The 14,628-nt window shown below is 38.6% G+C and overlaps 1 protein-coding gene across 1 annotated transcript; it reads left to right on the top strand.

Annotated features, from left to right (window-relative positions):
• Positions 1-104: 104 nt before the first annotated feature.
• RAB21 (RAB21, member RAS oncogene family) lies at positions 105-14,556 on the top strand. Its single transcript, XM_064419514.1, has 7 exons — positions 105-473; positions 7,118-7,177; positions 7,350-7,457; positions 9,077-9,140; positions 9,899-9,953; positions 10,394-10,482; positions 11,380-14,556. The coding sequence occupies exons 1-7, from the start codon at positions 327-329 to the stop codon at positions 11,517-11,519; spliced, it is 663 nt and encodes a 220-aa protein (XP_064275584.1). The 5' UTR covers positions 105-326; the 3' UTR covers positions 11,520-14,556.
• Positions 14,557-14,628: the final 72 nt, after the last annotated feature.

Here is a 14,628-nt window from a genome sequence, read left to right on the forward strand (position 1 = left end):
GCCCCGCCCCCGGGCCCGCCCAGCAGCCGCCGAGGGGGCGGGGCCTCCCGCCGCCGCCGCGTCCCCCCCTCCCATTGGCGGCGGGGGCTGCGCGTGACCGGGCGGTGCGTGACGTAGGAGGAAGAAGCCGCCATTAGGGGCAGCGGGGCCGCGGCCGCCGGGCAGGTTCGGTTGCCGTGTTCCTCTCCGGTCTCTGTCTCCGCGGCCTCGCCGGTGCCTCCCCTTCCCGCCGGCCCCTCTCCCCCGCGGGCCCTCGTCCCGGTGGGCGGCGGCGGCGCCGCGGTGCGGCCCGTTGATGTGAGGCGCGGCTCGGCGGCGGGGCGCGGATGGCGGCGGGGGCCGGCGCGGCGGCCGGGGGCCGCAGCTTCTCCTTCAAGGTGGTGCTGCTCGGGGAGGGCTGCGTGGGGAAAACCTCGCTGGTGCTGCGCTACTGCGAGAACAAGTTCAACGACAAGCACATCACCACGCTGCAGGTGCGGGCCGGGCGGGCGGGGCGCGGGGTCCCGCTCTTGTCGTGCCCTCACCGTGCGCACCCCCGGGCGCTGCCGGCCGTGTCCGCTCTGCGGCCCCAGCGGCTGCCGGGACGCGCCGCCGCTCGCTGGGGGTGGCTGTGCCCTGCCGACTTCGCTGGAAGCCGGTTTTCTCTTTATTTCCACGCCTCAGATTTAAGCTTTCAGTATGCTTAGGCCTCGTGTGTACTCTGCATACTAACTGCTCCGTTTTTTCCAGTTACGTATATGAATGTCTTCATTTGAATCTTGGAAAGTATGATGCAAAAGTACTGTTGTTATTGTAATCGCTGTTCGGGGACTGATGACTAAGTGTTTCATACGTGCTGCGTTTCTGTTAATCGTAGTCTTCCTCATGTTCTCAGATCCTAACGTTAGCACTATCCGAGCGTTTCTGTTTAAGGAGAACAGCTTTCACAAAATGGTTTATGAGATTAGGGCTTATGATTTAATAATGGGAAAGGTTCTTAAAGCTGAACTGCTTGTCACGACAGCTCCCTGAATTTTGGCTGGATTCTCAGTAGTACTGTCTGTTGTTATAAAAGAGCTACAAAGTGATGTTCCACACATTAAATGTGACAGGGTGCCTGCTTGAAAGTAATGGGTTTTTTCATGACCTACTTGTTAGTGGTGGATGACGTGTATGCCGTGGTACAAAATAAGCTGCCTCTACTCTACATGGTCTCAGAAAACACGTTTTGAAGTTCGTTTTGTTAGTGGTATGTTAAGTCTTTCAGGATGTCACCTTGCATAGGTGGAAGTGTGGATTCAGTGTATGCCACTCTTAATATTTCTTTTTTCAAATGTAGAAATAAATCATGCCACTTAGTGGACCAGTAGTGGGTTTTGAACTAATTTTGAATTTCTTGAAGTACAGAAAAAATAGTAGGTGGTGTTAAAAAGAGAAGAGTTTTAAGCTATGTGCCACTCCCATGCATTTAGGGGAAGCTTCTTGAATTTTGTATCTCAGAAGTAATTAATAGTGAAACTTTTCTGTAAAATGAAAGCATTATAGATATACTAGAAGCAGTACAGGAAATGTTTAATAAACAGGTAACATTACTCCATTTTTGCTGTGAAGAGGTAAAAAGAATGTTTTAGACTTTGTTGTCCTGTCTTCATACCCAGCTTTTGGGTTAAACTATTGGGTTTACTAGGCAAGGTGTTTATAGGACACTGATTGTAGCTGTCGTGCCAGAGAGTTGCCTGGTAGCTTGTAGGTGTCCGAGGTGCAGCAGAAGTGTAGCAGTGAGCAAACAATCATTGAAGTGCATGAAAATGGTCACGTGTAGCTGAATTCTCATATCCCATGTTTTAAGAGTAGGTCCAAGTAGATTGCTAGGTAGTGAGGCTTATGTTTGTTGTTTGGGTTTTTTTGTTCTTTCAGTCTGTAGTGGAAAACCTAAAATTATGAACAAAAGCTGCATTGGAATACAGACTTGGGTCATAAATACCATGAAACACACTTTTAAATTGCTCCAAAATGCTGGTAGGAAATGTCTGTAGATAATGTGGCCCAGAGCTTTTGGTTTTGACTGTCTGGAGAGGGGTGTGTTGAGGAGTGGAAGCACGTGCTTGCAGCTCCTACTGAGCTTTCATTTCTCCACTGTAACCAGGTTTGTGGTTGCTACCTGTGTCTTTTAACTGACTGCTCATTGCTTATCAAGTTGTTTGCTTTTCTTTTCTGAGCCCCTTTGGCCATGTATGCTTCTTACTGATGCATATGTGAAATACAGTGTCAATTGCTGTTGAATCTTACTATGCATCATGTGCACTGTTAAGTATTATCTTTATTATTTTTATTTCCCTACATCTTACCATTCTAGGAAAAAAAAATTTGAAGTGAGTTCTTCCACTATTAAATTAAAAGATAGCTTAAAAATCAGATGAGAAGAGAAACTAGAATATCTGATTAAGTAATCAAGTAACATGTTTGCAAAGCATCCTTTGTTTTTTTTTTTTAAGATAAAAGGCTTAATCTGATAAGGTTGCTTTGTTTCATGGCAACAGTTCAAAGTAATGCACCAAATTCCTTTTGTTCCAATAAAGCCAAAATTAGATAAATACTTTGCTCCTGGTCCAGCAAAGGAGTGACAGTGATGAATCATATGAGGAGATCACTAGATACTGAGGCAAGAGGCTCTCCATCCACAATACTCTCTAACTTAAAAAATAAAGTATTGCATGGTACTCTATTCCAGTATGTTTGCAACAAAGAGGGTGGTGAGACTGTAACCTTCTGGAAACTTCTAGTGATTTTATTCTACTGTGAAGTAATTCTTTTTATACTGAAATAGGTTAGTTTCTTTGGTGCTGGTAACAGAAGACTTCGACTAAAAGGGAGCAGTTTCTCCTCCCTCCCCACTCCCCTCTCTCAATGCCAACCGGAGTGCACTGGAGCCTCTGATTTAGGGGGCTGCTGGGATGTGTTGCTGTAGTTTGTGTTAGTATCAAGTCATTTACTTAAGATGTTGATGATCTGCATGCTGAATTGAAAGTAGCTACTGATTCATTGAAGAAAGCATCTAGTTACAACATTGTGGAAAAGCTGAGGCAGGAAAAGTAGGGGTTTTTGCACACAATTAATATAATTCATAACCTGTAGGCAGACCTGGCAGGGCAGTTAGAATTGGTTCTCATTGTTTGAAATATTGAAGTGCCCTCATCTTCATACAATAATAATATATAAATTGCTATCAAGTGAACTGTGCTGGAATTATTCTTAATAGTAAACCTACTGTCAAACTATTGAGTTTTTAAATTGGGTAGATACTTTTTATTATTTAATTACTCAGCGTAAATACAACTTTTGAATACTACTCTCATAAATGTGTGGAGGATTGCAGAATATCCAACCCAAGAGAGCTGCTGATGTGGTTGTAATCATAGAGTTCCTGATTGCTTTGATGGATTTGGCATAACCTGGAAAAACTGTCTTGGTTCTCAAGATAGCTGGGGGTGATTGAAAGACAATATAAGGAAGTTCAGTGCTTTATGCAGTGTTTGTATGCCTGACCTGCTTCTTTTGAACACGAAGCACTCAAGGGCAGATGCCACACACCTGCCTTTGTTCAGTGACTTTTGGAGACTCTTCCAGCTGTGTCTTCCTTGTGTTCTACTCAAGCCTCTTTATCAGCTCCTAGCAGGGCCTGGTGGGCATAAAAACCTGAACTCATAGAAGAACGAATTAAAAGAAAGAAAATATTTCCTACAGCCACATCAAAAGATTGGAATTTTAGCTCTTATAATTGCATTATTCTTTTCTAAGCGCCTAAGTATTTTTCAAACCAGTCATAAGACAGTAGAGTCAAAATATGAAAATTAGAAGCTTCAAAGAGTTGTTTGAAATTACTTATATTTCAATTAACCATGTTCCTGTGAGTTTTTGAAAGTCCTAGCAAAAATGACCTGTCATAGTAATTGAAATGATATGGAGAATAGCTGCTGATTGTAAATTGAGTCACAACTCAGACTTCTAGTACTCAATTCAGTAATTTTTATGAACATTAGAGATAATGTTGAAGCTTTTTCTGTGTGCAATTACCTAATGCCCTGTAGGTAGTCAAATAATTTGATTTGGAAACTTGACAGACTTTAAAATCTTGGCAACTGGCTTTTTCTCTAAACTATCTCAAAACAGAAGTTGAGGCTCTTGCTTATATTTGTGTTTTCCCAAATTTCTAAAAACTGCATTGTCCTGCTATTCACTTGGTTATTTGTTGTTTTTTTTTTTTTTCTCCCACACTAAGCTCACAATGGCTTGGGAGGGGTATATGTGAGTTGAAAGGTGAAAAGGTATTAGCTGATTTGTCTTTGGCATGTTTGCCACTGTGGATGTAAAAATACGTTTTATTGATGGCAAATGCACCACACGTACCCACACCTACTAATTAATGAGCAGAGCCTGCTAACTGTATTCCTCAAGTATATGAACAAAATAAGAATGAAGAATTAAATCTGTAGTATAGTATTGATGGTTCCTCAGCATGTTCACAAAGCTTTCTGCTCATTACTAACAGTGACTGCTTCAAATATCAAGTTCCAATCTTATCTGACAAACCTGCTTGTTATCAGGGTATCTGATAGAGGATAATGTCTCTCCTTTTTTGATTATGGACTGAAGACTTTAGATAGACTAAAAATTAGTCATTACAAATACATCAAGTTTTAATACAAAAGCAAGTATGATAGCCCAGTGCTAAATACCCTTGCCACAGTCTCCTGTGGTTGTGGATGTTTTTGCAATATAAAAAAGCCTGAGTTGCATGTAGGAGTCTTTATTGAAAATCTATATCTGAGTGATAAAAGACAGTATTCCTATTAAAAGCTGTAGTACCTGAAGGACAGGTTATACTGAAGCAAAACTTACCTATGTAGATAAACCTACTTTAGTTTTTGCTCTGTCAGATAGGACTTATACTTGTGCTATTAACTGAGTTGTTGTCTAAAGATACAGTGATATTACTTTATGGATACTGAGTTCTTTGTGTTTTTAAATATAAATCCCCTTTCTATGAAAGATTTTTTCTGCTCAGAAGTTGAGTCTCAAACACTTGTGCAGAATTCACATCAACCAAGTGGATTTGGATTGTTGGTTTTATGACAAAAGAAAGCATTGCTCAGAAGAGCTTTTCCTTTGAGATTTGCAGTAGAATATTGAGTACTGTAGTACAGCAGATAAATAAAATATTGTCAAACAATAGCTTCTCTCCCTGTGGCCCAAGTGTTTGTTGGTGAATTACAACTTCTGAAGTTGCCTCCAAGCTTCTGGCCTTTAAACTGTGGTGTAACACAGCAAACAATGAAGACTACTGATGAGTTAATCCTTAGGGACAGCTGTTTTAAAGCCATCAACTACTTTCTCTAGAGTTTTTAATTAAAGAAAGAAAAGTTTTCTGATGTTGAAGATTTGTTACTCTTCTGCGGGTTGGTTAGAGGGTCAAATGCTGTCTGGAAGTTTTTCCAGACTTTTGACACTACAGTGAGTCCCCTCACTGTAGACTGAGAGGGTAGTGTAGTGCTAATGCTTTAGTTATGTAGAACACAAGGGTTGTAGTGATCAGTTCTTTGCTATCTGTTCTTGGAAAGTGTTTGTTTTTCTTCTGGTTTGTGATCTCTCTCTCTCTGTTCTTTTTAGCAGACTTTGTGGGAAGGTTTGGGGCAAGGTACACCTTAAAGATGAAAAAGGTTTTTTTAGTCATCTCATCTTGATTCATACAGATGCCAGGGAAGTAGCTGAAGAGCAGGAGCTGCTCTAGCAACTGAATGTTGAATTACTTCAACTGTAACATAGGCAGCACTCCCGAAAGGCACTTCGACAGCAGTTTAAGCTGGTGTGCATTGAACTGCTGTGGTCTCCTGTGTGCATTCTGGTTGCATTGAACTGCTGTGGTCTCCTGTGTGCATTCTGGTTGCATTGAACTGCTGTGGTCTCCTGTGTGCATTCTGGTTGCTTGTGTAGTTAAGCAGCAAGCTGGTTCAAGCAGCTTGTCTGGCCCATGGCACTTTCCACACATGTGACTCTTGGTTCTGTGGCTGGTCAGTGCTTGTACAGAAAACTCCTCTTGAGGAGCTGCTGCAATCCAGCCTAAAATAATCTGTGATGAATGTATCATAAAATACCACTGAGTACTTGTTTGAACCCAAATGCAAACTGAGGTAAAACTGAAATGAAAATTCCCTATAACTTAAGGCAGAAGAAAAAAGTTAGCCCTTGGTAACTGAATTGTTTGATATAACATGTTACTGCTAATCTTTAGAATGGGGAGAGCAAGTTCCTAATGCATCAACACCTTGAGACCCTGTTCTGGTTCATTAAACTTGTGTTAAATTATATTCCCTTTTTAGCTGTCAAATTACAGACCTGGTAACTGAGGTGGTGTCTGAAAATGTGAATCATGCAAATTTGGAGGAAAATAGACCTACTCAAGTTACTGAAATTAGATTAATCTTGCAATGTGCTCTGGTCCTGTAAAATATTTCCAGAAATTCAAGTAGTAGAATTCTAAAGCAGCTTTTATGCTTATTCTGAGGCTTCTCAGCTCACACAAACAAAAATACAGAACCAAAAAACAGATGAGGGTGAGTTGTAGGCTCACTTCAGCAAAAAAGGGAAAAGTTACAGACAAGGAAACTTGTGAAATAATAATGTTCCAAGATATTTAGTGATAAAATAAAACAATTGTTTATGGTTCTAGTATCTTAGTAATAGTGAACTACTTTGCCTAATTCCTACAGATTAAAAATCCTGTTAGGCTTGTTCCTACCCAGACTTCGCATAGTCTTGTGAAATGCTTTGTGTTCAGCTTAGGCTTATCAGTGTTGTGAATTCAGAGTCTTTCCACACAGCTCATCCTTCCCAAATCATTCAAAACAACTGCAGAAAGATGTAGTAAATTATTGGCTTAACTCAAATTTATTTAGAATAGAATGCTGGCAAACTGTAATGAATTTACTAACTGGCTTAGTATTGATATAGCCTTCTTGCTTACTGAGTCTTTCAATCTGGAAATTTGTTTTTTATTGATTCTGATGCTTTATTAATTAATTTCAAATGGAATTATGTATTTGGTGTGTAAAACTTAACTCTAATCTGTTTTGCTTTCCAGGCATCTTTTCTTACGAAGAAACTAAATATTGGTGGGAAAAGAGTAAACCTTGCAATATGGGTATGTTTCTGTTTTTTTCCTCCTTAGCTAATTAAAATGTTTTTCTTAAAAAAAAAAAAGTTACTTGGGCTCACTATATCACAAGTGCTAGGCACTTCTTAATAAAGTATTTGGAGTTCCTTGAAGTATTGCTTGCTTTGTCTTAATGCTAACAAGTGTATTTTAAATGCAGGATACAGCTGGTCAAGAACGATTTCACGCATTGGGGCCTATCTACTACAGGGACTCTAATGGCGCTATTCTAGTATATGATATAACAGATGAAGACTCTTTTCAAAAGGTACTGGGCAGCTTTTACATCTAAACTGTAAACTGGTTGAAAGACAATCTGTGATATATGTAAACAGAAGTCTTCTGTTTTCAACAATATATCTTACATTTGCAAATGTAGATCATGCAGTGGAAGTATACAGCGTATTAGTATTCTTTTGAAGACTGACTTCCCTGCTATCAGGTTATTCCAAGAACACCAAAGAATTCCCTCAGTTTCTTAGAGCACAGTGCAAATAATGCCAGAGTTGTGGGTTTGATCCCTGTATGGGCCTTTCATTTAAGAATTGCACTTCGTGATCCTTGTGAGTCCCCTTGAACTCAGAATAATCTGTGATGCAGCTGTGCAAATTACCTGTGACAGGCTGTAAACATAAACATGGACTGTTGTCATGGTCTGCCATACTGACCTTTACTGTATAAACCAAATTACTAAAAGATACTAAGTGACATGACCTTTTACAGATCTGAGAACTCTGAAATTGCAGTACATGATAGTGGAGACATTACCTTCTCTGTGATAAGTTATTTGTTGTCAAATCCTCATCAAAACATGTCATTTGATGGCTAATTATTTTATGGCTCTGTTAGGTGATCAGTTTGATTGGTTTTTTCCACTCTATGTCAACCTGTGCTACCACTCTATAGGATTTTTCTGCTGAAAACTGGTGACACTTTTTTAAGCAAATTTCAGCAAAACCAGTTGGACTTCTGTGTAGAGAGAAGTGAGAAAGTGTGGTTGCATGGGCAAGGCTTGGGTTAGCAGCGATAGAAATAGTCTAAGGGTACAGATCCACAACAGTTTAACTAATTTAAATAGTGTGGTGTAGAGCAAGTCAAGCATTTGTGCTAGCAGTTAAACACTTGTGGCCACCTGCAGAATGGTGGTGACTTGTGGACACTACTTCAACTTGTTTCTTTTCATGCTGAGTCCTACGTAGTAAAACCCTGTGATACCAAAACATTTAAATGTGCAGAAAAAGAGGGAAAGGTGATTTACAGAAATTACTGCAGAAGTACTGCTGGATCATGTAGCCTAACTTATTTTTAGATTCTTGAAGTGATTGCCTCTCTTCACAATTATTCCCTTAAAATAGCAGTTCCTAAGTCAATGCAGTGATCATACAATTTTCAAACTTTTCATGACAACAGATTTCTTAACAGATACCCTACCATCAGCTGACTCGACATGCTTGTCCCATTTGTTCTCTCATTAAATAATCATTTGTTATAGTTAGAATCTAACCTGAAAAGCTTAGTTTGGGTTTACCTCTAAAGTACTATTTGTGGTCTGTCAGTAAGTGCCTGTGGATGAAAGAGCTCATGTCTGACCTAAAGTGGCCCATGCAGTGAACTTGCTATATTGAGTGTGGAGAGTTACATTTCTTGAGCAATTGAACTGTTTCCTGTAAGTCATTTGCTCTCACCTGTGAAGTAAAACCTGCTGAACAAGGGCCATGTGTAGCAATCTGAAGAATATTTTTTTTTCATTTATGTTGCTCTGAACTTATTTGCTTTAAATTTAGAGAAGATGGTTAATAAAGGAAAGGGGATGGTTCCATGCTGCCTGAGATAGATATCTAAGATGTATATCAAGTGAAAACAAGCTCACTGCTCTTCTTTCTGCAGGTAAAAAACTGGGTTAAGGAATTAAGAAAAATGTTGGGAAATGAAATCTGTTTATGTATAGTAGGTAAGTCTTTTTCAACATGACTGATTTGGAAACATCTCTTGATTAATAGCATCTCCCAAATGCTGCTTTGACAACTTGTGCATGTGAAGGGGTAAAGCCTATGTTAGATATTTAGAATTAAACTGGATCTAGAAGTTTCAGTAGATCACATTGAGGAAAATAAGCGTTTGATTGAAAAAATAAGCTGTTTAATTATACACTATTGGAAGTGCATGGTACAGACTGTAGTTTAACAAAAAAATGTATATTATCCTTCTTTCAAGTATTCAAACTCATGGCTTCTCTCAGTGGCATAGATAGGTTCTTGTCTGTTTTGATAATTAAGTGCTTGCAGGTTGGAGTGAATCTTAAAGATTGGAAATTTCAATGCAAATGGAATACAACAGAAGTGCTGGGTTTAGATTTAAATAAAATCTGATTATTAAAACACTTCCATGAGATAGGTATGTGGACATTACAAAAATTACCTCTGCAGCACATGGAAGGCGCTAATAAATCACAAAAAAAGGGCAAAAGGCTGAACTGGGTGGAGGCATTTAGCTGTCCTGATCTCTCTAATGAAGTAACACCTTTTAGCCTGTAAATGCTTGTGTGAAAGGAGATTCTCAAATCATAGTGTTCTTGAAAGTGAGATCTGTGTAAGAGCTGGAATTTACTGGGACAGCTTCAGAAAATGGAGTACCATGATTACATGTCTGCTTTCTTTTTGGGTAATTTTAGAGTACAAAGTCTTAAAAGATTAACTTCTTTTCCAACAGGTAACAAAATAGACTTGGAAAAAGAGAGACATGTTTCAGTGCAAGAAGCAGAAATGTAAGTCACACCTATTACTAATAGAAACAGTCATTGCAGAATTATGCTGGAGTAATAAACTCGTGATGCTGTTAACATAGCAGCCAGCTAGGCACTGCTGGCTTATGCCTGCCAGTTGTTGAGTGTTCTGTTAGTATCTGAGTCACAGGGTGTCCTGGCCGACCAAACTGTAGCTTGAGAGTTGTTTGTGATTAAAGTCAACATTTACAGTTTAAATCCCTTTCTAGACGTGAAATTTTCTTAATTTCATCTAGTGTGTTGCATCAGTCCTGGCTGTTTTAAACACACATCTCCTTTTTTTTTTGTATGAAATAAGCATGTGTAGATTAGCTCTGAAGTCAGAATAAAACCTCTTGTGATCATCTTATTCCTTTATGTAAAGTGGCTTAGAAAGATTGAGTCCTTTACTACAATGCAGCTCCGTATCTGTATTTCTACAGGTATGCTGAGTCTGTTGGAGCAAAACATTATCATACGTCAGCTAAACAGAACAAAGGAATTGAAGAACTGTTTCTTGACCTTTGCAAAAGTAAGTATTATGTAGTTTGTTGGTAAGGAGCTCATTTGTAAAATGCTTCAGGGTTCAGAAATGCTTTTCAAGCCATACAGAAAAGTTTGAGAGTAAAGTACTACTTAGAACTGAGTTAATTTCAGTCTACTTCAGTCACTTGAGTTCTGTAACAGCTCTGGAAACCTGATGTATGGATGCTTACAATATTGCAAATTCATGCTCTACTCCAAAAATGTCTTGGTCTTTTGTTGGAGCACTGACTGCTGTTCCACTTACCACGCATAAGTAGTAACCTAAATCAAACTTCATGTTACTGGTCTCACCACTGCTTGCTTCTAGTCCTGTTTCATACTATTCCAAAATTCTTCTCAAATTACAAATCATAAACTCAAAGCTCTAATGATGCAAATTTTACACAGAAATTTTAAATGGTAAAGATCGTGGAATGTGGGATAAAATCCAATACAAGCAAATCATCCTTGTATTTATGTGATAAAAGAATTTAAGGAAAAGGTCTCATGCATTTCTGAAGAGGTAGTTGCTTTGGGTTTTTGGGGGGGGATTTTTTGGGAGGGCAGAGTTTCTTGTTTGTTTGGTTGGGTTTTTTTTAACAGTGTTACTGATATGGGTGTGTAAATCTAGCTTTTGAAGTTGCTAACTCTAGGACACCTGAGGATCACTACAGTCTCCCTTAGTTACCAGGAGCTCTTATATATTGGATGCTTTAGAGAAGAGTTTAATATGTTGTTGCAGCTATGCCATGTGATACCTGAGTACTTAGTTCTGCATAACAAATAGGAGAACCGCTCTTACTGAACTTTTCTCTCTGTGCATATAGTTCAGATAGATTAGGAGAGCAGAGTATTAATGTAAAAATACAATGGAATGTCATCTAATACACTTCTTTCTTTACAGGAATGATAGAAACTGCTCAAGTGGATGAAAGAGCAAGAGGCAATGGCTCCAGTCAGTCGGGAATAGCAAGGCGAGGTGTACAGATCATTGATGATGAGCCACAAGTACAGAGCAGTGGAGGGTGCTGTTCTTCTGGATAATTATAAAACTGTGCATCACTGCCCTCTCAATATGAAGACTGCCATATTCCAAGTCACACATTCTTTACCAATGGAGTAATAGAATTAACAGTATTTAAAAATAATCACATGTAACACTGCAGAGACCTTAAGTGCTAAACTAGTGGCGTCTGTGACCAGAGAATTGGCGTTTTCTACAGTGGTTAACAAAGCAATTACCAATGGCCTTTTTACATATTTTTCTTTAATAAGGAATAATATGCATGTAGAAAAGACCTACTTAAAGGCTTCATTTATATTCTTTTAAATCAGATCATTATTTAATAACTTATATACATTGTTGTTGGAATGGTATACGTTTTTGCAGCTCTTTGTACTTTGTGGTAGATGGAATTGTATCACTTCTAAAATGCAAATTGATTTTTTTTAAATTAGCAGATATCTGAATTAATATTTTTGCAGGGCCTCCACAAGCCTATAACTCAACTACTTTGATATATTCTGTTCATCTGTATGCCAAGCTGATAAAATACATTGTAAATTACATATTAAATATTTTATCTGCTTTTACAGTTGCAGGTGCAGAAATATGTACATCAGTCTTGTCTGTGATTGTGAAGTGAATAAGTCAGTGAAAGATGCAAGCTTTTCATGTGCACTGTTAAATTGCTCATTCTATTCCCCTACCTGAAAACAGCTTTGTTTTGGGTACATCCATAGCTACAGCAATTCTTTAATCCATTTCTGGCAAGCAGCAGTATTTAGAGTATCCCCTTACTGGAAGAAAATGCTTCTGTAAACTGCTGTTTAACATTGAGGTTTGTTTGACTTGCAGCTAAAGCAGCTGGTGCATGCACATACCTTGCCTCTGCAGTTACTTTGTTCTCTCAGAAGAACCCCAGAAAGTCAAAGCAACTTCAGCCCTCATCTATCTGGTAGCCAGTAAACCAGATGCATGGGAAACTCTTTAGCTGCTCCAATACATTTGTTTCCAAAGACAGCATTATAAACTATTCATGAGCATTTTTTTTTCCCTGTAGGGCTTGAGTGAACAATTAATTGGCATTAACTAGAATTTCTAATTTGGAGTGATTAAATTGAAGATGTGAAACTTGCCAGATGTAGCTATAACTAAGGGGACTTGAGGCAGAATTGAACTTATTCCCAACTTGCTCTTTCTCCTGTAAAGTGTTTTGAAAAAGCCCATTTAAGTTTTAGGAGGAGGGTTTCAGAAAAAAATGTGTAAACTACTATCACAAAAGAACACAAGTGGTGGTAGCTGAAACTTCAAAATATTTTGTGCTCTGATTTTTTTTTTTACTTAAGTTGTCATGCTTGGAAAAACAGTAAAGGTGATGTCTATGACAAAGTAGAATATCCTTGGCCTTCCTTTTTCTGAAAGGTAGATTTAGTATTGCATATGAATGCACTGAATGGTGTGGGTATGGTCTGATACACAAAAAAGTAGTACTAATGAATTCGTCTGTATAAGAAGTGTGCTGTCTTCAATCTGATTTTTATTTTCTCTGAAATAATAGAGGGCTTTGATACCGACTGATCATGGTGCATTTTCTCCTTTTCTGCCTTAACTGTGGTGTAGATACTTTTTCTTAGACTACCATTACTGTACTGTTCTGATGTGTTTGTGTGCATGATGGAGAAAGGTGTCTGTTGTGCTAGTGAAGATAAAGTTTCTTGGCTGTGCAGAGCTTTGGTGTGAACCTAAAATCTGTGATTTTATGTGTCAACATGTAGCAACACTGTTACCTTTCACATATCTAAAAACAGTGAGCTCTGACAAAGTTGAAAATCAGATCGGTTTGATCTAACACTGGTATCTGACAATCAGCCTTGTAAGTGATACAATAGATGAAGAGTGAAATTGCCAAGTCTTGATGTTCAAGAATGGAATTGCCTCAGTTTAAGGTTTTTTGATTCAAATTTAATTTTTTTCCATCTCTGCAAACAAAACCCCAAACAGCCCAACTTCAACTCGACTTAGTTGAAGCAGTGTGTAGAATGTATCTTTCTGCCTGCAGCTAAAGAGTTTTTAGTGTATTGTGTGGTAGGGGCATCCCATGTGACTTCTGTCAATTACAAAACTAAGGCATGTTGATACTAGCTCATAAGTCTCTTACGGAATTAAAACTATTACTACTGAAAACCTAGGTGGGGATAAAGAAGTCTGCAATTTTGTAATACTACAAGGGTTCTGCTTGCTATTAGTGAAATATTTTTAAAATAAATTCTGAAGTTACTTTTCTTACTTAAGTTACAACATAAATATTCACTGGAAACCTTCCTGTCTAAGCTGTGGTTTGGTTGGACTTGATTTATGGAACTTAAAACCTGTGTTTGCAGGGTATCATTATATAACTGGACAAAAGTATAGCTTTGTGAAGTCAGGGAAGCTGGTTGAAGACAGAAGTGAAAACATTAATTGTTTAGACTGATTTACATAAGACTTCAGCTTTTCATTGTTAGCAGACAAAATACAACAGTTGCAGGAAAAAGCATCTTTGTCAAAGATAGCAAGAATGTTTTTTGCTCTTGATATACAGAAAAGCACAAATAGCTTGGTTTTCTATATTTGAGCAGGATCTTACTCAAGTAACTTGGCATTACTAGTATGTGACTTGCTTTTCAAGCGTCTTGAATTTTGCAATTGATCTAGATTGCCTGGTTTGTGCTTCTGAAGGAGAACTGTTTTCTTATTGCTGATTTTTGTGGCTGTAAACAAGTAAGCTATTTTTCATTCTTCTGAGAAGTGAAAGAGAACAAGGCTGGCTGTCTTTAGGAAGTACCTCTGTTGTGGGGCAGATAGCCAGACACCCACTATAGCATGTGTAAATCAACACTGAGCACACTTCCTCAGGGTGTATCTTGACAGAGATTACTCACATACATACTAAAATAAAATGGTAGCACTTTGTACAATACCTTTCTAAAACAACTTTCAAGTGCTTGCTCACAGTCTTGATGCTGCTACTATGAATACATGAGCTGCCTATGAAACTTTATCACTTGCTGAAATAAAATCCAACAAGCCAAAGTCCAACAGCTTTAATGCAGCAGTATGTCTCTCTGCTGGGTGTTATTTATGGACACTATACTGCACTTAGACTTTGCT

Source organism: Passer domesticus, chromosome 5, assembly GCF_036417665.1.
Source record: "Passer domesticus isolate bPasDom1 chromosome 5, bPasDom1.hap1, whole genome shotgun sequence".
NCBI classification, from domain to species: Eukaryota; Metazoa; Chordata; class Aves; order Passeriformes; family Passeridae; genus Passer; species Passer domesticus.

Coding starts and splice junctions, on each gene's coding strand:
- RAB21 (XM_064419514.1), top strand. CDS start 327: ATGGCGGCGGGGGCCGGCGCGGCGGCCGGGGGCCGCAGCTTCTCCTTC. Junction 7,178..7,349: donor GAGTAAACCTTGCAATATGG/GTATGTTTCTGT, acceptor TTTTAAATGCAG/GATACAGCTGGTCAAGAACG. Junction 10,483..11,379: donor GTTTCTTGACCTTTGCAAAA/GTAAGTATTATG, acceptor CTTTCTTTACAG/GAATGATAGAAACTGCTCAA.